This window comes from Peromyscus maniculatus, chromosome 7 (genome assembly GCF_049852395.1).
Source record: "Peromyscus maniculatus bairdii isolate BWxNUB_F1_BW_parent chromosome 7, HU_Pman_BW_mat_3.1, whole genome shotgun sequence".
Classification (NCBI taxonomy): domain Eukaryota; kingdom Metazoa; phylum Chordata; class Mammalia; order Rodentia; family Cricetidae; genus Peromyscus; species Peromyscus maniculatus.
Window position 1 is genome coordinate 48240101 of NC_134858.1, and position 27238 is coordinate 48267338.

At 39.9% G+C, this 27238-nt stretch overlaps 2 protein-coding genes across 7 annotated transcripts in view; one reads left to right on the forward strand and one right to left on the reverse strand.

Moving 5' to 3' along the window:
• Positions 1 to 25831, reverse strand: Hoatz (HOATZ cilia and flagella associated protein). 3 transcript variants are annotated; one of them, XM_006972328.3, is made up of 7 exons: positions 25666 to 25831; positions 21581 to 22027; positions 21058 to 21096; positions 20538 to 20608; positions 3189 to 3248; positions 2572 to 2624; positions 1 to 218 (listed from the first exon to the last, which is right to left on the reverse strand). In XM_006972328.3, exons 2-7 carry the CDS (start codon positions 21801 to 21803, stop codon positions 161 to 163), a joined length of 504 nt encoding a protein of 167 aa, XP_006972390.3. In that variant the 5' UTR covers positions 21804 to 22027; positions 25666 to 25831; the 3' UTR covers positions 1 to 160. The 3 variants fall into 3 exon arrangements, with proteins under 3 accessions (XP_006972390.3, XP_042136855.2, XP_042136856.2); XM_042280921.2 differs by lacking the exon at positions 25666 to 25831 and adding an exon at positions 23801 to 23870; XM_042280922.2 differs by lacking the exon at positions 25666 to 25831 and adding an exon at positions 23757 to 23775.
• Btg4 (BTG anti-proliferation factor 4) overlaps positions 1 to 27238 on the forward strand; it is a 125213-nt gene that overhangs the window by 65570 nt on the left and 32405 nt on the right. For 2 of the 4 annotated variants that reach the window (XR_013052478.1, XM_076575358.1), the window contains exon 1: positions 23967 to 24172. The exons of the other annotated variants lie outside the window; for them this stretch is intronic. Coding sequence is in view for 1 of the 2 variants with exons in the window: in XM_076575358.1 (XP_076431473.1) it covers positions 24100 to 24172 (73 nt within the window). In the remaining variant the exon portion in view is untranslated. Of the gene's footprint in view, positions 1 to 23966; positions 24173 to 27238 lie in introns of those variants that run through there. 4 annotated transcript variants of the gene reach the window in all.

Consider the following 27238-nt stretch of genomic DNA (forward strand, 5'->3'; position numbering starts at 1 on the left):
TGTATTCTTAACTTTTATTGTAGTCTGTTTTAGCATGAATGTTCAGTAATTGTCAAATTTCTGGAAATATGCACATCTTTTACCTAGTGATCCCGATGTAAGCATAATTTACTTCAAAGGTGAATACATGTCAGTCACCTGCTACTATATGTCAATCAAATCATTCCAAGGCTTTGACTTCTTCTTGGTCCTGTTTGTTTGACTCTGATGAGACTTCCCTGTAGGCAGCAAAAAGAGTCAATTCTTGTACAATAGAATGCAGTCAGCATGATCACAATGTAGCAGGGGAATGACTTTTGAGAATTTCCCCAGTAGGCAGCATTGTAGATTCTGAATGTGTATTAAGGCTTGTGACCAAGTATGAAACACATGTCAGAGAAATAGTTATCACACTGGGAAGTGTGATATGAAGGGCATGAACCATAACCTCCTATCCTAATTGATTTATTTGATTACTCCTATATACTTTTACTCAGTCTCCCTTGAAAATGCAAATATTACCTGAGGGAGACCAGCTCCCTCTTTTTCTCCCCCAGGATACTCTTGAGCAGGGAGAAATGAGAAGTATGTAGATAGAAGTATAGAGGAGAGAGACAGTTAGAAACATAGGATAGATAGCCTCGGGAGGGCCTGGGTCAAAACCCACCAGCCCCTTCTGTCTCTACAAAAGGGCTTTTAAAGGAATGCCAAAGGGTGGAGCAAAAGACCTCCCCTCAGCACAGCCAAGTTCAGACCATCTCAGACACCTGGTGACCATGCACGTGGTCCAGCCATCTCCTAATGCAGCCCTGCTGTGTAAAGCAAGCTCAGATCTCACTAGAAAACCTTTGTGGGCTCCCACAACTACCAGGGTGAATACTAAGTATATCACTGTTAAAGCATCTCTATGCATTTAGTTTTTGCTAGAAAGGGTGCAGATTATCCTGAGCAGATCTATTGAGTGAGAAATTATAAGCCTGCATCACTGTGTGTAGGAATTTGGGGCAGAGTGGACAAGATGGAGGGAAAAGTATTTACCAAATTTAAGAAATGTTTGTATAAGTTAGTGTACAGTATAGAGGCATCAATTTCCAAATTAACTAATACTTAATTAGCTGGTATTCCAGATTTTAAAAACAACTATATTCTGAATCCCAATATCCACTTAAGTTGGGTGATCAAATTTCTCAAGGAGCTTACAATATATTTATAGACAAGGCTTAAAATTATGTGAACTGTTAAATAACTTAAGGGTAACGAGTTAGCTAATTATAAAATTGGACACATAGTAGTGTGTGATTGCCAAAAGGATGGTACACACAGGACCTTTAAGTTCAGAGGAAGATGTCACTGTGAAATGGAAAGAAACTCAGGCTTTGGGATTAAGGAGAGAATATATTGCAAAAGAAATTAAATGAGAATTTAAAATTTAAAATTATCTTTCTAACTTTGACCCTGAGTCACAGCAATGCAATAATCTACACAACACATAGCTAGGTCTACGATAATGGGGCTGTCAACATGCACTTTTAGAGGGAAGGGGGGTCATAAGACTCTCAAGAGACCCTTAGAAAAGCCTCTCTGGGATTCCATGCCCAAATGATACTTCCTCATGCCAAATGTTAAATTCTGTAAGAGGTATAAAGCTGATATGGGGTAGGACTTCATTTTCATTGGTATAGCTGTTTCTGAATCATCCCTGTTCCAGTAAATGATCCTACTAAACTCATTTATTCACTAAAATTAGGTTTAAACTATAAATTTGTAGACAAATTAACGAACATAGTATCACGGTATTCTGTAAAAATGCATGCAAAGTCTAAGGCACACAGACATGTCTGTGCTGTTCAAATAGCAGTCTTTATCCATCATCTGGGTCAGTTAATAAGTCCTTCCTTTATGCTGTCTTCCTCCACTCACAGGCAGTAAGTCAAATCATCTTGCTTGAAAGCAAGAAACTAAGTTGTGAAGCATCATGTAGAAAATATAGATAGGTAATTAGTGATTTTTTTTAAAAAAAAATCTATGTAGACATAATCTCTCTTATTAAAGACTATTTGCTGACCTTAAAGGAGTTGGACTCAACATCAATGCAATAATCAAAATACTACTGCTTCCACAACTGTTCTTCTCTAAATAAAGCAAAAAAAGAGAATCCTGTCCAGAGTCCTGTTAAGTCTCCTCAAATTCTTCTAGAGTGTGTTCCTGTCCCATTCTAACCTTCTGTCACCGACAAGGTAATGTGGCCACATTACTGGTGGGATCAGAGCTGGTCATCTCTGAGACCGGAGGATTCACTAAGGATCGTGGGAAGGTGGGCTGGGAGGGCTTGAAGGCAGGTGAGATGGCCCGGGGTGAGAGGGTAGGGAAGCACACAGAGGCTGCAGGACCTACCCTCCACTGTGCACTCACACGTGTGCACATCCGCAGATGTACACAGGCTTGAGTCCAGTGAGGAGGATGCTGATTTAAGGCATCCCTACATACCTATAGTGGTGTAGGTTTTCAGAAGATTTGTTGGTAGGAGACAAACAAAAATGTTCTTTAAAGACAGTAAATAAAAAGATGAGGACGTTTTGGAAGTGAACTTACTTTACTTCAGGTACTTTGACCTTAGGTTTATAAGGTAATGAAATCAGTTCTTTCTAGAAAAAAGAAAAAAAGAAAAATGTTTACTTCCTCTGTCTGAAATGTATTCACTTGAAAACAGTCTAAGGTAAAATCATCACAGAGTTTAGAAGGACAAGATTCTTACATCTGAAAACTATTGAGTCGGAAGTGTTCGGGTTAAAGAATTGGAGGCTCATTCAGGAGTGTGTGTTTGAACATCCATATATTTCTAGTGAGTTATTTTTATAAAGGTTTTAATGACTTAAGTTTTTATTTTTTGTGCTCTACAAAGATCAATCATTGTCAAATCATTAGCAGTAAAGTAGTCCATATTAATAGCCTACAACTTTAAATTTGTGAACAATAAATTCCCTGGCAATCACCTCATTTCTTCTGCCGTCAGAGGTACAGACTTCTGGAACTCTCTCTGGTTTATGGGTTGTCCGGTTACTTAATCTCATGTTTTCCCAGTCTTTAGTGCATAGAAGGCTTACGACATGAGAGTAGAGATTTAAAGGGCAGTCTGTGAAGCCTGTGAACATTTGCACAGATCATGTATGCCTTCAGTCTGTTATCCAATGCCCCACTGCCGCTCTTACCGCAATTCTCTCTTCTCTTTGTTTTCTTAAGAGTTGGAGAATCTCATCTCTCTTTTTAGCCTGTTTGAAGAAAAACAAAGAGTGAGCCTTTTGGTACAACAATAAAGCCTGTATCTGTGGAAGGTGGAATTTTTCATTTTCTTTTGGCATTAGCAGGATATTAAAATGCTTTCCACAATAGATCTATGCAGAGTAATTTGGTTTTCATTTTAAACATACAGATTTTATTTGCTCATAACAACCAACTTCTATTTAGACCTTACCATATGAACTATTTTAAAAATCTTTAAAATACTTTGTTATGATTTTAACAATTCAGAAATTTGACATTTCCTCCTCCATTTGACAGATGGGGAAACTGAGGCAGAATTAGGTTAAACAATTTACTCAAGCAGTTCAATGGAAGTTCTGATGACAAAGTCTTAGCTACTGACCACCAAAAGAAATTGATACTAAATGGCAGTTAGTTATAGGATCAGTAAATCCAGAGATCATGCCTCACCTGAGCTCACAACAAAAGAGTGCTGGCCTTAGAACTTGCAATTGAAAACAAAGCTTTTTCCTGTACCTCTCCCCCCCCCCTTTTTTTTTGGCCATCAGATTTCATATACTAGGTAAGTTTTCATAAGCATAAAACCCAGTTTATCACAGGCATGAAGATATATCCGTATATAAACTACAGAGCAGACAAACTCAGGGAAAAGGACATTCTGTTTAGAACAAGGCTAACAGAAAGAAATACAAAGTGAAAATAAAAACATTTTCAGAGATGGGAAAATCCCAAGTCAGTTTGTCCACCCAAATGTATTGCGCACTGTTCTTGGGCTTCTGTTTCAAAGGAGCACACATTGTTTGCTTTAAAACACCTTTTCTTGCAGTTCTGGAGGCTATATCCACATCCAAGGAGTCTGCAAGGCCATGCTTCCTCTGAAATTGATTTCTGGACATCTTCCTATGGTCTAGTGGTCTGCTGGCCATTTGTGCCGTTCCTTGGCTTACAGAACTACAGTCTCTGCCTTTGCTGTCTCATAGTATTCTTCCTGTGTCTCACACAGTCATCTCTGGGGAGCGGGTTTTGTTTATTTTTTTATTAGTGTTCTACTTAAAGAAACAAATTTAATCATAAAACAGTATATCCTATTGTGGAAGAAGCAACCTCAAAAATCTCTCTCTTTTTTTTTTTTTTGGTTTTTCGAGACAGGGTTTCTCTTGTGTAGCTTTGCGCCTTCCTTGGAACTCACTTGGTAGCCCAGGCTGGCCTGGAACTCACAGAGATCCGCCTGCCTCTGCCTCCCGAGTACTGGGATTAAAGGCATGCACCACCACCGCCCGGCCTTCAAAAATCTCTTTTTACTACGCCCATTTTAAAGTTTTATTAGCACGTATTAATTATGTATAATGGGGTTTATTTATGACACTTTCATATGTGTATATAATGTATTTTGATCATGTTCACCCCATATTACCCTCTCTTATCCCCATTTCGACACCCACTTTTTCCTTTTCTCAGCTAGTCGGGGTCACCTTCTTCTGATGACTTGTCATATTGGATTAGGGCCCACCCCATTCCAGTGTGATTCCATATTGACTGTATTCTAAATCATTTTTTAAAAAAATAATAGCTTAGTTTAAATTCATAATAAGCACTTATACTGTCACACTGCTATGTTAGTGGCTGAACAAGACACAATTCCTGCCTAGAAAGAAGACTTCACACTTATGGAGAAAAACTCAAGTGGATAGTTTCTAGTGCTCCATGATGGGTTTAGTAGAGCATACAAGGACAGAACCGAGATCAAGAATCCTTCATTCACACTATGGTGTGTGTGGGGACAGGGATTCAGAGATTTAGAGAGGGTGAGTTCCATGATGGAGATAGACAGGATAGGGAAAAAGCTTTTGGGACAGAGGAGGCAGTGCACAACACCATCCAAACTGCACATTGCTCATCCCTTGGGGTTATTCTCCAGTCTCCATAGCTCAGCTAAAGAAGAAGATAGTGACACCAGGATCCCTGAGACAGAGAAAAGGGCCCATGATTGGCAGCTGGTACCAGCAATTGGGCCAGGTTTACTGGGTGCTTTGGATTTGCACTAAATTGTATGAATGCCTTTTACTTATTATTTCAAAACTCTTTTTTGAAACGGGGTCTCAGTATGTAACCCTGTTCAGTCCGGAACTCTCTATGTGGAGCAGGTTGGTCTTGAACTCATAGAGATTTCCCTACCCTTGCTTCCTGAGTGCCACAGTTAAAGGTGTGCACTATCATTCCCAGCCCAAATTTTGCCTTACAAGCCTACGAAGCTTTAATATTTTGGAAGAAGATTTGTACTTTATATCTCACATTTAGTGAATGTATGAAAAAACCAAACTTTTACACCTAAGCAAACTTTTGTATGACCTATCAACTTTTACAGGTAATAAAGCAGTGTCTGCCAGTACAACCTGGGATGCTGTCATCTCACAGGTTCCATGTTGGTTTCTTCAACTCTTCCATGCCATGTGTCCTCAGTTGGAATGAGTCACTCCCACATGTGACTACACAGCATGTTGTACCTTACTCTGGTGCGCTTACTCTCCCCACTTTCTTAGTTGCTGTGATTCTCTTTTAGAACCTCACCATCCTTTTATCCTTCATTAGAGCTCAGAAATGCCTACAATGTGATTATTAATGAATTTCTATGGACTTGGATTGCTTGAGTCAGGGTTATATGAATAGAATCATTGTATTGTGTAACACAGGTAGTAGCCAAATATAGTCCTCAATGTTTTAGAAAAAGAAATTAAAAATTGGGTAAGTTTAGTTATAAAAATCCTCTTACAAGCAAACTTTTATAATTCTTTTCTATGTAACTCTTGAGACATGATAGGAAAGTTGAATTGTCACATGCTTCTGGTATAAAAAGATGAATACTATTAAGATTAAAAAAAACAGGACAAAAATATATTCATTTTTTCCTTGGATTTCAGGTCCTTTTTTATCAGAATAGATTTTAGTAACTACAACCTCATACACAAAGATTTCAAATGACATTTGATTTCTGCTTCCTGGACATGTTTCCTGGGAATGAATAACAAAACTATTGTAAACAACCATGTCCTCTGAACAAAATGTTGTGAACTATTCTAAGAAATTTCTTCCAGGAAAGCTAAATGCAATTTAGTGGTGAGAAGAAATCCTTGCAATTTACATCATGAGTAGCTCATTTTCAACCATATTTTAGATGAGTTATTTATTAGAAGTTCACATTTATAAAACATTTGATAATTTAATTAACCCCTAAAACAATACTATAGGAGGATCATAATTAACACTTAAAACATTAACTTTTGATAATTACTTTATAGTGTAATTGTATTACTTGTATTTATGCTATTCCTGAAGAAATAGCTGATAAAAGTTGATTACATCAATGATACTATATATAAATTTAGTGTGCATTGGGTGGTTAACAAACTTTGTATCACTCTGAAAACATTTAGTTCTCACTTCTTGGCTTTTCAAAGCCAGACAATTTAAGTGGTAGCATGAGTTAATGAAGTTAGGTATGTTTGGGCTTGAATTCCAATTTCACATTGAGATTAATGACAGTGTGTATCTTTTTTTAAAAAAGAACCTTTTAAGATTTATTTATTTTTATGTCATTAGTGCTCCATTTGCATGTACACTTGCATGCCAGAAGAGGGCATCAGATCCCATTATAGATGGTTGTGAGCCCCATGTGGTTGGTGGGAATTGAACTCAGGACCTCTGGAAGAGCTGCCAATGCTCTTAAGCTCTGAGTCATCTCTCCAGCCCTGACAGATGGTATCTTTAACTATGTCTTCTAACTCCTCCTTTCCCCCCCACCCCCAGCTGTAATCATTCAAATAGGGTAGAAGTTTGTGGTCTTGGGTAAATCAACTTTCCTAAATCTTATTTCTCTTCTATGAGGACAGTTGTGAAAACTGGAGATGATAAAAATGCTTAATACAATGAATGGCAAATGGTGGTCATTTAAAAAGTTGTAACTATTAAACATCATTATTATTGTGAGAGAAAACATTTCTTTTAATCCTTTCAAAATGTTGAAATGAATGGGAGGGGAAAAAAGCAGAGAGGACTTGAAACACATTTCCATTGAGTAACTTCTAGGCCTCAGGCTTTGTGTGAGTTTAGTTTTACAACACATATTATTTCTTACACAGAAAAATAGACACCCTTGCTCAGGGTCACTAAACCAAGCAGTAACTGGTAAAACTCGGGATTCAAACTCATTTCCAGTTCTAGTTGACTCCACACTTCATGTGTCTGTTGTTTCAAACACCTGCTAGAGCTTTTGAAAGAGATATGTGGACAGGTTGAAGGGAGGGCTGACATTCAGTCTTCATTTCAAAAATGAAAATCAGTATCAACTATTGTGCTTCTTGATCTCTTTTGATTAAGTTTGAAGTCTATTTTGTTAGATATTAGGATAGCTACACCAGCTTGCTTTTTAAGTCCATTTGATTGGAAAGACTTCCCAGCCCTTTACTCTGAGGTAATGTCTGTCTTTGAAGTTGAGGTGTGTTTCTTGTATGCAGCAGAAGGATGGATCCTGTTTTCATATCCATTCTGTCAACCTGTGTCTTTTTATAGGCGAATTGAGTCCATTGATATTAACTGGTGATTGTTAATTCCTGTTATTTATTTTTTGGTGGTAGTGTTGTGTGTTTCCCTTCTTTGGGATTTGTTGGTGTGGGGTTATCTATTGCCTGTGTTTTCATGGGTGCATCTAACTTCCTTAGGTTGGATTTTTTCCTTCTAGTGCTTTCTGTAGGGCCGAATCTGAGCATAGGTATTGTTTAAATCTGGTTTTATCATGGAGTAGCTTATTTACTCCATCTATGGTGATTGAGAGTTTTGCTGGGTATAATAGTCTGGGCTGGCATCCGTGGTCTCTTAGTGTCTGAATAACATCTGTCCAGGACCTTCTGGCTTTTAGAGTCTCCATTGAGAAGTTAGATGTTATTCTGACGGGTCTGCCTTTATATGTTACTTGGCCTTTTCCCTTTGCAGCTTTTAATATTTTTTAAATTCTGTATGTTTAGTGATTTGATTATTATGTAGTAAGGGGACTTTTATTGGATCTCTGTGAGTTTGAGGCCAGGCTGGTCTACAGAGCAAGATCCAGGACCAAAACTACACAGAGAAACCCTGTCTTGAAAAACTGAGAAAAAAATATGATCTTCATTTTCTTTAGGTGTTATCATTTAATGTTTAATTCTGTGTCTATGATCAGGAGTAAACTAGGGAAATTCTCTTCTTATTTTCACAGAATCTTAATCGTTAGACCAAATTTCACATGTGTGTTACAAATGCAGTCTTATGGAGGGTAGAAAGTGTGATTGGCTTAAGGTAAAATTATCAGTAAAAGAAAAAGCCCACTTATCTGGACTTGATTTGAAAAGACAAAAACTCTGCTCAGCTTCAGCCATGAACTTGCCATTGTCTGTGCCTGCCATCTGGAACACGCCATGTGGATGCTGCGTTTGCTGCAGTGTGGATATATATTCACTGTTGTAATAAGACGCAGAACTGTTAGCTCTCAAATAATCTACTGTGTGTAAAAGACCAGCTGAATAATCAGTGAAGAGACTTTCTCTAGAAGCAATCTGAGTTTCGTAAACAGGGCTAACTGCAGTGATCTATGGGAATGGACAGAATGTGATAGAGGGTTATTAATCAGAGGGAGAAGATGCTGACTTGCAGAAAAAGATGCAGTACTAAGACCGTTTCATACTTCTTGGAAATAGCTCTATCTTGGCTCAGTTTCTCTGCTCTAACACATATAAGCTTCATTTTAAAAATAGCATTTATTAAATGAAGAAACAAGTCATTCCATAAGAGAGAATACAAAAATTTTTTAAATGTAGACTTTATAAAGAATATAGATTTCAATTAAGTATGAATTTTTTTGTTAGGGAGGAAAATATATTTTTCTTGGCTCTGTTACATATTTATTTTTAGTTGTGTTACATATGTGTGAATATAAAACAAATAGTAATTGCCTAAAGAATGTAGCTTCCATTTTAAAACTTTCACATACTGCCAGATGTGGTAGCTCATCCTAGCATTAAGGAGGCTGAGGCAGGAGGATTACTGTGAGTTCCAGCGCAGCTTAGGCTTTAAAGTAAGACTGTGTCTCACTCCTCCCACTAAAAAACAAAACAAAAAACTAACCTTCTGTCCCCGCCCCACCCCGCAAAAAAAAAAAAAAATTACACAATGCATGAAGGGCTAGCATGGTATATTTTTAAAAATATTTTTAAATCACTTTAAAAAGTATATTTAAAGAATGCAATGTGATATTTTGATGTTGAGGAAAATATGAGCATATAATATAATTTAAAATTTTATAAATTACACATATACTAGGAGTAGCTTTCAGCATATGATTGAAATACCTTTTGTTGACGATTTGGTCTGCAGTATTTATCAAAGCTTTTACCAGCTGACAAAGGACTATTGAGACTAATATTCTCACCATTTCACAGATAGGATGAATGGATAAATGGGGTTGAGCTCATCTTTCAGATATGTCTTTCCTATCCTGTCCAAAAGGAGGGGTAGAGGTCTCCCCACACAGATGGCTCTCAAACTTCTCCCAGGCCCATACTTCTCTTTTTAGCCAAGATTTTCACAGGCCACACGACAGCTTCACCCGCTTAGCTCAAAAACAACTCAACTTGGTGAGTTTTAATCATCATCTGGCACCATCCATCCTGGTATGGAAGCCAGAAAACTGTGCTATTTTTGATACCTGCTATGCCTTCCATTCTCTATCCAACATATAATCTATTTTATTTCCCCAAGTACCACTGTCTCCAAGATACCATCACCTTCCTGCTGGATGACCACAATGGCCTCCAGTCTAGTTTCCACACTTCTGGCCCCTCTTGCTACATTCTCCATAGGAAAAGACTCTGGTCTTTTTTTCAAGAAAGCCTGATATTATCATCCTCCACTTTAAGCATTTTCCTACATCTTCCTGTTTCTGCTATGGCCTCACCTTCCTCTTCAGTGTCTATGTTGATGCTGTGACTTCTACGGTGTGTCATGCCCTTCCTAGCATGGTCTTTGCTCACGCTCTTTCTGCTGCCTGGACTGCCCTCTCCATGTTCCCTTTGTTGTCTTCTTCTGCCCTGGCTACCCCACTCTTCCTTCAAATCTCAGTTTAGTGGTTTTTCTTGGCTGGATCAATAGCACCTTATTGTCCTCCTATCACCATGTACAATCCCTTAATAAATGTTTCTCTTTTTGATTAGACAGAAAGTTTCATACAAGGGCTAATTTTCTGTCTTTAAAACATATTTTGTGTTGTTCATTTCTAAATTCTAGTGCCTAGCACAATGCCTGACACACATAATATATATTTTGAATAAATCTTGAACAATTTTTTTTTTTTTTTGGTTTTTCGAGACAGGGTTTCTCTGTGTAGCTTTGCGCCTTTCCTGGATCTCGCTCTGTAGACCAGGCTGGCCTCAAATTCACAAAGATCCACCTGCCTCTGCCTCCTGAGTGCTGGGATTAAAGGCGTGCGCCACCACCTCCTGGCTGAACAATTCTTTCAAAGCAGATTTTCCTAACCTTGCATCCCATTACCCATTTTATTTTTACAGCTTTGCTTGGTCCTTCTTGAGCTTGAAATGATGTATTTGGCTTTCATCTCTAATTTTCTTATATCTCTTAAGCCAACAGAATTTTCAGTTGCTTCTGGCCAATGTCTTATAAAGTTGATGTTAGCTCCATGACCCTGCATTTCACGGGGTGGGGGTCCTCATGTGTCTGGAGTAACATCTAGACAATGTCCAATTCAAGACATATAGCATTACCTACTCCAACAGCTATCATATTCACTAGGAACATTTGTCATCTGAAACACCAGAGATTCAAAGATAATATAGAAAACATTTTCACCACACCCAAGAGCTGTCTTTTATCTTTGGTGGGTTCTTGGAAGTAGAAGTGGTTCAAATGACCATAGTACAAGTTGCGTTAAGGGGTAATTATGGTAAGTAGATGTGGGGAGGTGTGGTAGGAGCCAGACACTTTTGTACATTTAAACTATGATTAGATCAATTCTGGGAGTACACTTATCATTATTTGCAGTGTTATGTTCTAGAAAGTCATCAAAAACAATAAATAGTGACTATCAACCCATTGGTCTTAGGTTCCTGACAGCCTTTGGTTACATAATTTAATCCTTGGAACTATACATATAACCTTGTTTTATGTGTGTTTCTGTTTCAAAATATACTGTTGATTTATCAGCATAGAAATCATAGCTAATAGCATGCTAACTCAGGCCTGAGCAAGGCTCATATGATGTGTGCATTTTCTCCATAAGTTGCATCATGGTCTTTTTATATTTAGTGACATAGGGGGCACTTCAGTACATGGAGGCCATTTAAAATAGCAAAGTTGCACATTCAGGAACACACACACAAAGGATACTTGTTACAGTATGATTTGAAACATGAAGGCAGAGGATCAGATTGTGCTCAGCAGGAGATTTGTGTGGCAACTCAACAATTTCAACTGTTTTGTGCATGTCTTCAATGATTCATTCATCAGAATATCCTTTTTGCATCATTTTATGTTCAGTAGCTTTATTTATTTATCTTTTATAAGTGGATGGTTAATGTGAGTCCTTACCTAATAGCTTCAAATGTTTTCACTTTGTTCTTCTGGTGAAGCACATGGAAGACAAAATGTACTGATCTTTGACAAAAGGGAAACAGATGTATCTGAAAGAAAGCTCTATATAATTCTAAAGCTGGATTTGTTTTGTTTTGTTTTGTTTCAAGACAGGGTTTCTCTGTGTAGTCCTGGCTGTTCTGGAATTTGCTCCATAGATCAGGCTGGCCTCTAACTTAGAGATCCATCTGCCTCTGTCTCCCAAGTGCTGGGATTAAAGATATTTGCCACCATTGCCCAGGTAGGACTGGATTTTTATGGGGCAAAGGCATTTAGCTATTGATACCAAATCTGATTCTTTTCCCAAAGTGTGTTTGCATGGATTTTGAATGGTATTAAGGAGGATTGAGGCAATTCCTCATCTCCCCAAAATTTTTCCTAATACTGAGTAATTTTTAAAAATTGTGATATTATAATACGAATGTATTAGTCTTTCATAATTGGCTTGGAAAATGGTGGACACAAAATGCAATCTGCTTTTATGATTGTTCCAGTATGCTGGGATGAACTAGGAACAGTAAAATGTAACCAAGTATGTTTTGTTGTTGAGAAGGAATCCAACAATCCTATTGTCGTCTTCTTCTTCTTCTTCTTCTTCTTCTTCTTCTTCTTCTTCTTCTTCTTCTTCTTCTTCTTCTTCTTCTTCTTCTTCTTTTGATATAGGGTTTCTCTGTGTAGCTTTGCGCCTTTCCTGAAACTCACTTGGTAGTCCAGGCTGGCCTTGAACTCACAGAGATACACCTGCCTCTGCCTCCCGAGTGCTGGGATTAAAGGCGTGCACCACCACTGCCCGGCCCAATTGTCTTCTTTTAATGGTAGAAAAAGAATTTCATAAATATTATTTTACATTAGGCCAGGTAACACTCCTACTAGGTTCATTTAGATTTGTCTAGGGATTTGTCTAGCCCATCATTCTGACACAGCAGAGCTTCCATCAGAATGGCCCTGCAGCAGCTCTAAGGAAACTCTGTTGTCTTTCATTGGCTCTTTGAAGCTCACATAATGATTCTAAGTGTCCCTTTTACTACTCTGGAAGTGCAGGATAATAGGCAATCGTGTTGAAAAAGCTTCCCATTTCATACCACAGGGTCTAGAAATACTTTTGTGAGGATTCTAAGGTTCTAAGAACAATGACATCATGACATGACTTGCTTTTGATTTAAGCAAGAACCATGAAGCAAACTTCTGGGGAAGGCTTATGTATGGTCGGTATTGGTTGCACAGGGTGTGAGACAGAATGACTGAAAAGCCATTCTCAGTAAAGAACCTGTCTGGGATGCTGGACTACAGATGGCACATTTTCCTCTTAAAAACCTTTGGTTTACATCCCTCAGGTTAGAATTGCTTCCAGATGTACATTACCAATGCACCTTCTATGTATGTTCCTTAAAATATTGTCCTGACCTCTTCACTCTCCTAGCAAATAAATTATTTATAATTCTTTTCATAAAGAGATAATCAGCTAAAGAGCTTTCTTAAGGTGGCAAAACTAGAAAGCAAATTAGTTTTATGATTTTAAAGAATTAGCTGACTATTCATTTATTATGTTTTCAGACTACTTAGAACTCTCAAAGGAAAAATAATGGTCCAATACAGTGCTATAAGGCTTCCTTTATGGACACAGTAAGCCATTTAATCTTGACATGCTCAATTGTTTTTGATTTCCTGCCATTGGTATCCATCACTGAAATAGTAGTTGTGATTAATAGCATTTTGTCCACTAACGAAAAGCATTTATAATGTATCCCTGGAAAATATTCCAAAATGGAGAGTAACATTAAAGTTTAAAACCTTGGCCACTGAAAAATCAATATCTGTTGGGAAAGAGGGTTGTAAAGCCACTTTCAGAGAAATGGAAAAGAAATTTTCAGGTTTCCATTAATATTAAAAAAATGGTTGAATGAATCTTCAAGAGAATTTATAGGGAAAGATTTTCACCTCTTTAAGATGAAACATCCCTGGGATATACTTATTAATGTTTATGTTCACAATATGGGAAAAATTAAATAGGTAACACAGAAAAAAACCCATGTCTTCTTCCATTCATTTTCTACCATCAAGCTACAAATTACCAATGGTGGTACCAACTGTAGCTAGAGTTTTCCTGCCTTGCCCACAGTCAGGACAAATCTTTGTCACCCATCAGTCCCACAGACGCTCAGACCTAACCAAGTAAACACAGAGACTTATATTGCTTACAAACTGTATGGCTGCGGCAGGCTTCTTGCTAACTGTTCTTATATCTTAAATTAATCCATTTCCATAAGTCTATATCTTGCCACGTGGCTTGTGGCTTACCGGTGTCTTCACATGCTTCTTGTCATGGCGGTGGCTGGCAGTGTCTCTCTGCCTCAGCCTTCCGCTTCCCAGAATTATCCTCTCTCCTTGTCCCACCTACTTCCTGCCTGGCCACTGGCCAATCAGTGTTTTATTTATTGACTAATCAGAGCAATTTGACATACAAACCATCCCACAGCAACCAACAATGCAGAGAGGGTATTGGAGACTCAGAAAAGCAGTAGTATCCAAAACTAGATCCTGTGTTAATATTTAATGGAGTCACATTCTCTCCTCTCATATCCAGACACATGAGATAAAAGCAAAATTGACAAGATAGCAGATGTGCTTGTGCATTTGGAAGTGTTCTTGCAAAAGATTATCAACCTAGAAAAGTTTCCAGATGTGGAAGGAATAAACTTGCTCCATTGCACAGCTGATGGTAGAACTGTGGTCCTATGTCTCATGCACGGGGCCCTGGGTTTAACCTCCTGGACCCAACAAAAGCAAGAACAAAAACTACCAATGCCAACAAAAATATTACTGTATGAGCAGTCATTCAGCCATAGTAGATTAATTACATAGATTATATGTTCATGGCGCCCAACGTTCGTGTTACGAATTCATGAAAAAGCTGTTTGCCTGAGGCCTTATGAGCCCCAGCTCAGGCCCAAGCTACACTCAGCTGGTGATGGTGGCACACACCGGTAGGATTTGCTGAAGGAGACAGAGGCAGTAGGATCCCGAGTTTGAGCCGGCCTAGGAGGTTTGGGAGAAGCTTTGGCCCAGACTGAGCCACAAACAGTGGTGGGACCATGGAAGCAGTGGCTACTGCTCCACGTTGCCAGCTCCTTCTCATCATGTTGGTGACTGCGGTGATGCTGCTACCTGGGACGAAGGGTTTACTGCTGTTGGTTCAGAGAAGAATTGCCAGGACCATCGTGTTACAAGAAAGCATCGTCAAAGGTCAGTTTGGAAAAGTTTGGCAAGACAAATGGTGGGGAGAAATTGTTGTGAAGATTTTCTGTTCTAGGGGAGAATGTTCATGGTTCCGAGAGACAGAAATTTGTCAGACTGTGATTGCTCCAAACCACAGAGGAGGAAAAAAAAAAAAGCCGCAGGAAACCATGACTATGTCTAACAGTGACTTTGAAATCTTCAAAAAGATGACAGGATCCTACAATGATGATTCCACATGGACTATGATAAAGCCATTAAGCCGATTAACACCATGGAAAAATCGACTTCGGACTACAAACTGGTCAGGACAATTTGAGGGGACTAGCTGAGATGATACAGCCTGACAGACTACTCGAACAAGGACTTGAAACAAGCCCTGAACTTTCCTTTTATGCAGAGAATGGACAAATGATACAGGACTTGACGATTAACCCAAAAATTTTCTTTTCAAGATTCCCTAAAGATATCTTCACCCCTAGAAAGCAAAGAGAAAAAGAGAATAAGATATGAGATAGATCATTGAATCTACTCTGAGAAAAAAGACAAAGAAATAATAGGATAAATAGGTAGATCATTGAATCTACACTGAAGAAAAAGGGGAAGATATAAAAATGACAAAAGGTAGACTAATGAATCTATTATGAAAAGAAAAGAGAAAGAATATGGATATGATAAGATAAAAAGGGAGATTATGGAATCTACTTTTAAAAAGGAACTACTTGTTTTAAATAAGATAAGTAATGAAAATTTTTTGGTCTGAGTTTATCAGACATTACTGGACTGGACATTGTTAATATATATAATGGAGTTTTTATCTGAATCTGTCAAATGTTAATGGACTAGACATCATTAATGTAATTTTTGGCTGTATATATTGTATATACTTATTGGATAGTTTTTTCTTGTATTAGTTATAAGCTTTTTTTAATTTTAGACAAAAAGAGAGGAGATGTGGTGGTATTGTGTTCTCCAAAATATTGTGTACTCTAATAAATTTATCTGGGGTCAGAGAACAGACAGCCACTAAATACAAAGGCTAGGAAATGGTGGCACTCATACCTTTAATCCTAGCATTCCAGAGATAGAATCCCTCTGGATCTCTGTAAGTTCAAGGCCACATTGGAAATAGCCAAGCATGGTGACACACACCTTTAATCCCAGAAAGCCAGCCTTTAATCCCAGGGAGTGGTGGTAGATAACAGAAAGATATATAAGGCGTGAGGACCAGGAACTAGAAGCATTTGGCTGGTTAAGCATGTGGCTGGTTAAGCATTCAGGCTTTTGAGCAGTAATTCAGCTGAGACCCATTCCGGATGAGGACTCAGAGGCTTCCAGTCTGAGGAAACAGGACCAACTGAGGAATTGGCAAGGTGAGATAGCTGTGGTTTGTTCTGTATCTCTGATCTACCAGCATGGACCCTAATAACTCGCCTCAGGTTTGATTTTATTAATAACTTTTAAGATTCCTGCTACATTGAGTTAAGCAAATGAGACATGACTTCTACCTTTTATAAGGGACAATTATGGAGGGTAAACTACAGCCAGCTACTTTATATAGGTTACATCAAATATATGAGGTGGATATTTTAAAAAATAATTTCTTCTTAACTATTTGAGGGAACTGATTATGATAGAGTTTAAGTACATTGCTGAGTCATATAAGCAGTAAGTGGCCGAGTTATGCTTCTGATCCAACCTGTGGTCTCTAAAGTCAGCTAATTACGGTGCCTACAATCTAGCAGGACAGAAAGAAGCATGGGTGATTGAAGTACAGATCAGAGCCTTTAAACAGCACTCCGAGAGACCGTTTCTGACTTTGTAAGCACTGAGAAGGCCCTGTTCACTCGGTGTCTAGGTAACCTCTGGGAAAGCTTTCACAAGCTGTCATGGGAGCCAGGCCGTGAAGGCAGATGAGGAAGGGCATTTTAGTGACAAGAAAGTGTACTGCGGGCTGAAGAAACAATTTTCAAACCTCCGTGATTTGGGAAGGTTTCTTCATTTCTTAACCTTAATTTTGACCTCCAGTGAGATTTTGTTGTTGGTTTTGAGACAGGGTCTCACTTGAATTTCCAAGTACAGGGATTAAGGGTGTGCACCACCACACCTGGCATTTGTTTCTGCATTTTTGTTTTTTGAAACAGGATCTTCTATATAGCCCAGGCTTATAGACCATAACTCATGAATTTCTTCCTTCCTCCACCTCCTGCTGTGACCCACACAGATGAGTCTTGGAAACAAAATTGGGCCTACCAGGGAATGAAGAAAGGATAGACACACAGACACACATACACAAATGCCCTCTAGTGGAAATGCAGCAGCCAGGAAAGTCAGCCTGCTTATTTTATACAGCTGAATGAGGAGGCAGGCTTATTACATAAACCTGAACAAGGAGTGAGGTTTAGTTAATCTTGGTAGGGGAGAAGTCTCAGGCTGTAAACATCTGGGAGGAGGAATCTGTGAGTCACATTTTTTAACACTCTGCCAAACAAGGACCAGGGAAGGCTTTGCCATTCCCATGGGTCTGAGGCACTGAGGTCCTTGACATACTTGCCTGCACTCATATTGAACAATTCACTGGGGGACTTCATCTGCTCCCCACAACCTCCTAAATGGTGATATTAGAAGGGTATACGACTATGCCCAGTTTGATATGTTCTTGTGCTATCATACACATTTATCGTAAGAATACATCATAATCATTGACTGCAACTACCGTAGTACATGTACCAAGATAGCTCTCAATAGAAACATGTGGAATTGAGTAGTTAATAAATTAAAAGGACACAAGATATGGAAGCCTGTTCTAAGATTACTTATATGTGGTGTAAAATATTACAGTCCCCTGTAATTCACATCATTCTTACTGTTTGACAAAAGCTGATAAAATTGACTATTAAGTTTGTTTTTAACATTTATTTCTAATCCTTTCCTAAAATGAACCATAATGAAAATTAAATTGCAAAAGTACCAAAGCAGTTGAATTTGCCTAGAAATCACTGTGTAGCTAAGGCTGGCCTCAAATTCATGAGGCTCCTTTTGCCTTTGCTTCCCTGCTGTTGGGATTATAGGGATGAGTCACCATTTGTGGCTCAATGGTGTGTGTGTGTGTGTGTGTGTGTGTGTGTGTGTGTGTGTGTGTGTGTTACATGAATTGAGTTAAATCTATGGCTTCATGCATGCTAGGCAAGTACTCTACCACTGAGCTATACTCTTAGCGGTAATGAAAATTAGGCTTAAAAAATCCAATTAAAGGGGACAGAGAGATGGCTCAGTGAATAAAAAGGCACTTGCTGTAAAGCCTGATTACCAGTGTTTTATCCCTGAGACCCACATGGTAGAAAGAGAGAACCCACTCACACAAGTTGTCCTCTGACCTACATACATGCATCACATACAAATAATAAATAAATGTGATTTTAAAAGTGAAAAGCTATCCCTGTAAAGGGTGAGGAGAGAAATCAGTGGGTAAAGGCACCAGCCACACAGTCCTGAAAACTCAAATATGATGATGGAGCCCATGTAAAAGACAGATGTAGTGGTACACATCTGTAATCACAGCAAGACAGGAGGCAGAGACAGGATCATCTGGAAACAGACCAGCCAGTTGGCCTGAATAGCCAGCAGCAGAAATAAGAAAAACCTTCAACAAGATGGAAAGTGAGAACTGACTCCTGAGAATTGTCCTGTGACCTTGACATGCATGCAGTGGAGTATGTGCCCACTGGCACTTTCTCACATACACGATGTTTTTTTTAAAAAACCCTGTAAAATTCTGTTATAAACACATAGTAAATATTATTATTTTTTTTTGAGACAGGGTCTGGTACTTAACATTCTAAGTATTTTTAATCAATTTATTTGAAATAATCACCAGTAGTCTTTAAAGGGAACTGTTGTGACCAGAAAAGTCAAGTGACTTGATGTGTAATTTATGCGGATTTCCCAGTATATCCTTTAGAGTTTGCCAATATGTTCAGCGATTAAACACATTAGGTCAAAATAGGTATTCTATCTCTTTGATACTGAAATAGTTTACCCATGAATCAAACTAAGTGTTGCTATTAATCATCGTATTAACTGCTGAGTTAAAAGCTCTAGTTCCATCACATGGCTGCCAGAAAGAGGCTTCAGGACACCAATGTGTTTACTATCAGTCTTTAGTTAAAACAGGGCCAGATGACAGACTCGACAGACTCATGCTTTGGTTTCCTTGGTTTTGACCTATTGAGACAACACATTTTCCCATTTTAAAAGTATTTTTGTTCTTAGACTATTGTGTATGGTTTGAGGCTTTTTTTTTTTTGAAAAGTGAGTCTATGTTCTATAAGTCTGATATTCCTGTGAGCTTTGGCAGAGACCAAGAATAGCTAAAGTTTAATAGAATGGATTCTTTTTTTATAGTAATAGGGATCAAACCCAGGGCGTTCCACATGCTAGGTAAGTGCTCTACCACTGAGCTATATCCTCAGCCCTTTTTTTTTAACTTTTATTAAAATTATAAAACAGTCTCATCAAGTTTCCCAAGCAGGACTAACTCTACATCTCCACTGAACCTTGAATGTTTTTGATATTTGTGAATTATTTTAAGTATCCTTGCTATGTGTTTATTAAATTTGCGTCGGTGTGTGTGTTTTATGAGGGATGCATGCATACTGTCTGTGCTGATGTGTGCTCCTCTTTGCGTGTGTAGGCCAGAGGAGGACACTGGGTATCTTGCTGTATTCTCTGCCTTCTCCCCTTGAAACAGGGTCTTCCACGGAGCCTGGAGCTAGCCCCGAGCCCCAGCCATCTTCCAGTCCCCATCTCCCACGGCACTGGAGTTACAATAGTGTGCAGCCCCACCTGGCTTTTTACAAGAGTTCTGGAGATGATTTTAATGTCCCCATGCTTGCATAGCAAGCATCCTAAACCATTGATCCATTTCCTCAGCACCTAGCTGTGAACTTTTGACTCTCTTGCCTCTGCTCCTCTACTGTCTGGAAATAGAGGTCTGTGCTACTAGGCCTGGCTTTTAAAAGGTGTGTGTGTGTGTGTGTGTGTGTGTGTGTGTGTGTGTGTGTGTGTGCCCACCCACAGAGGCTAGAAGAGAGACCCCCCTGGAACTAGAGTCACAGGCAGCAGTGAGCCATCTGCCATGGGCACTGGGAACCAAACTTGAGTCCCCTGAGAGGTAAGTGCTCTTAACAACTGAGCCATCTCTCCAGCCCCAAGAATTTCCAAATTTTTAATTAAAATGTTAACAAAAAAGCTTTTCAAGGCCAAAATAGCTGAAAAACGTATTTTATCTGCATGTGTTTGAAAGTAAAATATCTTCAGCACCAATGAACAAACACTATTTATCCAAATTATTTAGAAGAGCAATGAAAACCAGAAGAAATGAAGCATTGACCCACCTTTTGGAGATACTTTGCTTTCTCTTCAGATTCTTGAATCTTTTGGGCTTTAGCAAAGAAATTCATCTCCTCTAGAGTAAATAAAGTCAAATTTAATCTGAAATAACTTTATCATGATTCTTATAGTATTGGCATAAAATTGGGTATGGATTAATAGAGCAGGAGGGGACACAAATATATACTGTCTTGAAACTTTATAGTCAGGTTCATAAATAGCAGGAGACTGAATTAATTATCTATGCCGTTGGGAATCCTTTAATCCCTTTAGACGGTGAGTTAGCATGAGTAGAGGCAAGAACCAGTCTCTAGAGAGGAAGTGCCTGTGGCATCACAGATGCTAATCAACATTTCTAGTCACATGTTACAGGAAGTTATCTTCTGGGTGAATGCTGTGGGCCCCGAGGCAAGATGTGGGGTATACAACTTAGTTATACTTCAGTGTAAATGTTTACATTTCTAAAAGTCCTAGGGACAGTCTGGGGAGTCCACTGATTGAAGGGTATTAAAACCTGGTACTTACTGTTATGATGAAAGGGGAAGGCCCGGGCAGGACTCTTCTCTAAGAAATACAAATGGAAAGTAAGTTATTGGAGAAGCAGACAACATTAAAGATATTTTAATTTTCTAAACCTATTAATATTGAATAAGAACACTTTATGCATCCTTGGCCAAAGGCTTGTCTGTCAGGGAACGTGGTTCCTAAATTTGATTCTGCCTCCAACTTTTTCTCAGGCTTTCAAGTTTGAACTCAATCTTATGTAAATACTTTCCTAATGTCTTTTTAGCCAATACACATCATTTTCTTAGATTAACCCATCCTACTTGCCAAATAGAAGCCCTCATTTAAGGGACTCTTAGGATGTATTTTTATATGTAACAATGATACCGTCTTTGCGGTGGAGAATTGCAGCAGTTTCAAAACTATTTGTGTATATATTTGCATATACCTATTACCGCTTGTTTGGATCTCCCAGACAGTTGATTCTTTTACAATTAGGCTGAGCAGTTTCTCCTTTGAGGAGGCAACCTTACTACTTACTCACCCGTCACATGGGCTTTAGAATGCCTCGCTACCGGTAGCCTCTGACGGCTGTCTCTGGTCAGCACCAGCTGAGATTCGGTAGGGGGATACATGGACGCCCCGAGCCAAAACTGCTTAGCCAAGTTGGCATCCTGCTCGGAACAGCCGGTGAACACCAGTAATCCAGGGGAGCAGATTTCGTGGGATTCCTTCCCGCTAGGACTGCTTCTGGACCCCGTTTCCATGGTGACTCAGGACGCTTCCCTTAGCTCCCTTGCCCCGCCCCCACCGGAGAACCGTCCAGTTGGTAACGGTCACCACACAGGAAGGCCCGAGTTTCTTCCTTAGGATCCGAGGTTCCTCGAGCGCTTGTGGCCCATCTGCAGCTGGCTTCTGTCGCAAGGTCACAGCTTTCGGGGCTACAGTCAAGCCTTGGAGTCAAAGCCTCAACTTTGTGATGTGTACAGTCCTGGAGTCAGTGGAGAGCAGTTAAGTCTCTTAGATCCTAAATCAGCGTCCCCTCCCCCAAATAGCTGAATAAAGTGAACTTAAAGAGCTCCTCTGTTGGACAAGATTGCCAAGGCTCAGCACCCCCAACCCGCGGTCTGCGTTGATACATCAAGGCGGCATAATGTGTCCTAGATCAGAACTGGGCCGAGAGGAACCCACGGATACAGTTTTTGTGTTTTAAAAAAGCTTCCCAAATCTTTTATTATAAATCTTAGGAAACAAGCTGGGTTTAAATTGTGTTCACTAATTATTAACGCCAAAAGTTGCCTAGAGTGCAACCGTTATAAAAAACAAAACCAAAAAACTAGTAAAGCCGGTGGAGTCCTCCCCTCAAACCCCGTGAAAAATTATGAAAACGTTTTTAATGTATTCTTACAAACAGGTTTATAATCATGTGTGATTATAGGAATTGACCATTTAATTACTTTAGGGATTGACAGGAGCTGAGGTGGGCATCCTAAAGCCAGTTTTGGAAAGGCAATGGACATACACGATAATATCGATAGCTGACATTTTTTTTGTGGCACTTTATTTTTCAGAGTGTTAATAATATAGAGTCAGGCAAAGTCCAAAGATTTATAATCACAAATCAATATAATGACCACATCAGCTAAGGGATAATTTCTATTTTCCAATGTATTTAAAAATCGCTGAAAAGTACCGCCCCCCTCCCCAAATATAGCACATATTGTATACCCAGCAGCTAAGTGGTAGTTTTTCTTTTGCCTAAAACACTTAGTAGATAATAGATGGTATGTGAGCATTTCCCTAGGGCCCTGTCCTTAGCAAATTGACGATGCACAGGAGGCTCAGTCGGAGGACTCTCAGTCTTTTTACCTGGCCGTGTGGTTAGTGATTGGTACTATTAGCAATCAGCTAACTACACTGCCTAGTAACTAGACTCATAGAAAAGCCAGCAGTCTGTTAAGTTGGTGCTCTCAGACGTTGGTTGTGACCAGCAAATCATCAGCCAAGCTGTGGTTGACTATAGTCGCTGCCTTGGTGATAGCTTTCTCAGAAGTGGAAAACAGGCAGTGAATCACAGCACACAGCAGGAACTGTTCTGGGGGGCTCCTCCAGGCATTTTTTTTTTTTTTAAATGATAAGGCCGGTGTACACCGATTCTCTTTGCATATCAATGAACCGTTTTTGCTTTGGCTCCTAGACACAGGTAGCCGAACGGTCCCGAAAGGAGGCCGCTGGTCTCCTAGGGAGGGTTACTTGCACTACGACCTCGTGCTCGGGGGCCCCTTCGCTGACGCATCCCGGCTCCGGCCTCCGCTTTCTGCAGAGTCAGCGGGGCTGCGGCCGCCTGCTTCTCCTCCAGCGGGCGGCGGGTGATGCTGTGCCTTGTTTTGATGGCAGTGGAGTTAGTGATTGTCAGCACCGCGGTACAATCAGCTAATTACACTGCCTACAAACCGAGCACCGGGCGTCCGCCGCTGCCGCTCCCGAGGGTCCGGCCCCTCGCCCCCTTTTCGCCACGGCCGACAGCCGAGGGTGGCGGAGCGAGAGAAGATGCTCCAGGCTCCCGGGGCCCCTCCATACCCCGCAGGGCCGCACGCGACCCCAGGTGACCCCCGGGCGCCGGGCCCCCTGTCCCCGCCGTCCCCCCCAGACCCTCCCGCTCCGCCCCCAGTCCCTTGGGCATCGGGACAGACTCCTGCTCCCCTCACGCCGGGTCTGACCCGCCTCCGACAACTTCTCCTCGGCTTCCAGCCTCAACTCTTACAGCAGGCTCTGTCCACCCCGCGCGCCCGGCAGCTCCTACTGGCCGAGTGGCCGTGGCTCGGCGACCAACCGCCCTTGGAACCCCGAGGCCGAGGGGGCGGGGCGAGTGGGGGAGGGGAGGCAGAAGCTACCAGAAGGGGCAATGGGCGGGCTCCAGGAGAGCCTCCTGGGAAGGGGCCTGGGAGATGGAGACACAGGTTCTTGAGAAGTTTATCTTCATGGTGTAGTGGGAAGCGCAAAGACCTACATTCATCTCTCCTCCCCTATAGCCCAAGAAGCTCCCAAATCCACTCTGCGCTCATGCCCATTCTCAGAAACAGCTTCTCAGGCACCTCAGCTGGAGGCTGGAGCCTTCCCGCAGGAGCAGGCCTGGGTGGGTACTCTTGCCTGCAGGATTGCCCTTGTCAATACCTGAGTTCTTTCTTAGGATTGCCTTTTACAGGGCCACGCAGTGAGGTGAGGGCGGCTCTTCTAGTCAGACAGTGGACCAACCCCCTTGTGGTCAAAGTGTCGCCCCTTTAACGCCAAAGTCCCTGTTTTTGTGTTCTCATGGTAAGCCTTGAGGAAACCATTCCCACTTTGGGTTCCGGTTTTATTTAAATGTCTGTTACATATTCGGCACCTAAATAAAGGGCATTGGTTCTACTACCCATCAGACAGTCGAGGTGATAACACAAAATGAGCACACATTATTTACTGTTCCAGACAGTACTATGAAGTTGCTAAACTGATAGATTTTACTAATAGGAAGAAGCGCGCGGGTGTGTGTGTGTGTGTGTGTGTGTGTGTGTGTGTGTGTGTGTGTGTCTGTGGGGCGGGGATAGGGGGATTTCAAGAAGAGCTGACAGACACCAGTCTTAAAGGAGGTGAGATTTTGAGTAGATCCTTGAAGCAAGGGTAGATTTGGACATTAAGAGTGAGGTCTGTGGAAGCAAAGTCTTGGGACAGTTTCATTTTCCTGGCTCTTACTATTTCGCATTTGATAACGTGTGTGTGTGTGTGTGTGTGTGTGTGTGTGTGTGTGTGTGTGTGTGTGTGTGTGTGCATCTGGAGTAGGAGGCGTTGAGCGGGCAGTGACAGCATTTTTGTGCCATCTTCACTAATATTTCTGTCCTTTAAGTTAGTCTTTCCTCTCTTTTCCTTTAATTGATGAGCCCAGAGAGGATATACAATACCTTATGATTGCAGACTTGGTGGAATTTAATAGGAAGTAGCCTCCCCACACTGTAGTCTTCCTGTACACAGTATAATAATACCCATTTGTATTGATCCAAAAAGCCTTACAGTCTGCAAAGGGAAACTTCTTAGCTAAACACTGATCTCTAAGCCCAGCAAATGGTCTCATAGATGCCACTAATAACATATACATGCTAGTCATCAGGAACATTCAACACAAATTCCCAATACAGACCATTAAAACTCAAGAAATTCCCAAGCATAAACTTGTGTATATTTTAGCATTATCTTTGAAAATAAAAGATAGATTTTTCCCTCCAACAGCATAGTTTGTTTTATGAACACTTAAGTGAAAGGAATCAAAGTGAAGTAGAAAATGCCAGTTAATTGTAAAATTAACATGCGAAAGGTATCGTTGGTAAATAACTATATTTTGTATTCATTCTTCCTGTGTTTGAGAAAGGCATGATGTTGTATGCTACAAAATGTCGGTTAAATGTTCACAAATAAATAAAACTAGCAGAACTATCCTCCATCCCGCTAACAACATGAAGAGTTATAAATTTCGTGAAGACGTCATTACAAAATAAGTTACTTTACATTTTGCTCAATTTTACTCTATGCTTACTGCTTCCACCTAGTTGATGTGACTTTTTTTCCTGATTATCAGTTGCATCTTAAATATCTTACCTGAGTTTGATTGACGTCATCCAAAGCTGTAGTTGCATTAGATGTCTTGAAATTTAGACTGTAAAATTTTGCTTCAAAGATAACAAGTAAAATGATGATCAAAAATGTGTGTGCTCTAGTTCTGTTAGAAAAACAGCAGCAGGAAAGAATGATTGTTCCTAGGGTTGCTGTTGATTTGGCCTGCAGTTACTAGAGAAACTTCACGATCTCATTGCATCTGCGGGTCATGTCTGGGCATGTCCAGACACCAGGGAGACTCATGTTTTAATCTAAGTAAGAATGCTTGTGGTGGTTAAAATACCCAAACAGGAGTTTGCATTTGGTTAGACCAATCCAGGAAAGCTTCTAGAGGAGGAATTGTTTACTGTTTTAATTTCTGGGCTTGTGGTGATCAGGGAGATGGGGAAGGACCTTTGAGGAGATGGGGAGGTTATTGACTGTAAGGAAACCAAGAAGAGTATCAAAAACAAGAAGTTCCTACATTAGTCTGGCAAATTTATATTGGCTTAATTTACTACTCCTATATAGAGGGCTAGAGAGGAAGAGGTGACTTCCTCCTTTGGAATACACACAAACATACCATCTAAACATTTGCTATTGTTTGTTTGATTTTTAGGCAGGGACTCAATTAGCTTAGGCTGGCTTTGAGCTCATGATCTTCTTGAAACCACCTCCTGATTGCCAGCTATTTCTACAGCTTTTGAAGGTTATTGGAGGGAGAAGTGAAGAATGACACTAATTAGAAAGTAATTGTCTTTTGCAGCTTCTTTTAAAACGTGTTTTTAAAATGCATAGTCTTTGCTAGGAAATAAAACCATGTTTTTTACATGTTTATGTAGACTAAGACTATCAAATGTCAGATGACCATAGTATATAGTTCATGATAGTATACTTAGGAAATAGTTTATAAAGTTGAAGCAAGGCTAGATTGAAGTCAATTTAGCCTTTGACAAACTACAAATCAATGAATCTGTTTAATTATGAGAGGAGATTTTCATCTGAGCTAACATGAACTGGCCAGCAGTTCCATGATTCTGGTTCCATTTCATTGGACTCCCATTAGGAAGAGCACTAGGTTCTTCATTTGCTTCTTGTTTATATCTATTGATTAATCAATAGTGTAGCTTTAACTATCAAATGTTAATTTATCTTTTAGGCAAATCAGAAACAATTTGACAAACTAGCTTCCTAATTAAGGTTGCTGGAGCTCTGTGACTCAGCAGCAGGAGCAATTCTTATATATTTCCCATCTCTAGGGAACACAGTCTCCAGAGATGTGGTCTAATTGGAGGGGTAGACTGTTTACATAGATAATTAAGAGAGTTAAATTATGTTAATAATATTAACACATCATAATGTTAATATAAAATTAATATTATATTAATGCATAGAATGCCTAGATAATACATTTATATTTCATAGGAATATATTGAGTGTCAAAGTGTAGATTAATAAGTGCTTAAGGAATCTTGAATTCTAGTGCTATCTCTGTTATTGTCAACATTTTGGGAAAATATAAGAAAAAGCACCAAAATATGGAACAAAGAGAGGGCTACATAGAAAAAATGATTGT

Coding starts and splice junctions, on each gene's coding strand:
- Hoatz (XM_006972328.3), bottom strand. CDS start 21,803: ATGGAAACGGGGTCCAGAAGCAGTCCTAGCGGGAAGGAATCCCACGAA. Junction 3,249..20,537: donor AAGCAAAGTATCTCCAAAAG/GTGGGTCAATGC, acceptor TTCTTCAAACAG/GCTAAAAAGAGAGATGAGAT. Junction 219..2,571: donor GTCAAAGTACCTGAAGTAAA/GTAAGTTCACTT, acceptor TGCTGCCTACAG/GGAAGTCTCATCAGAGTCAA.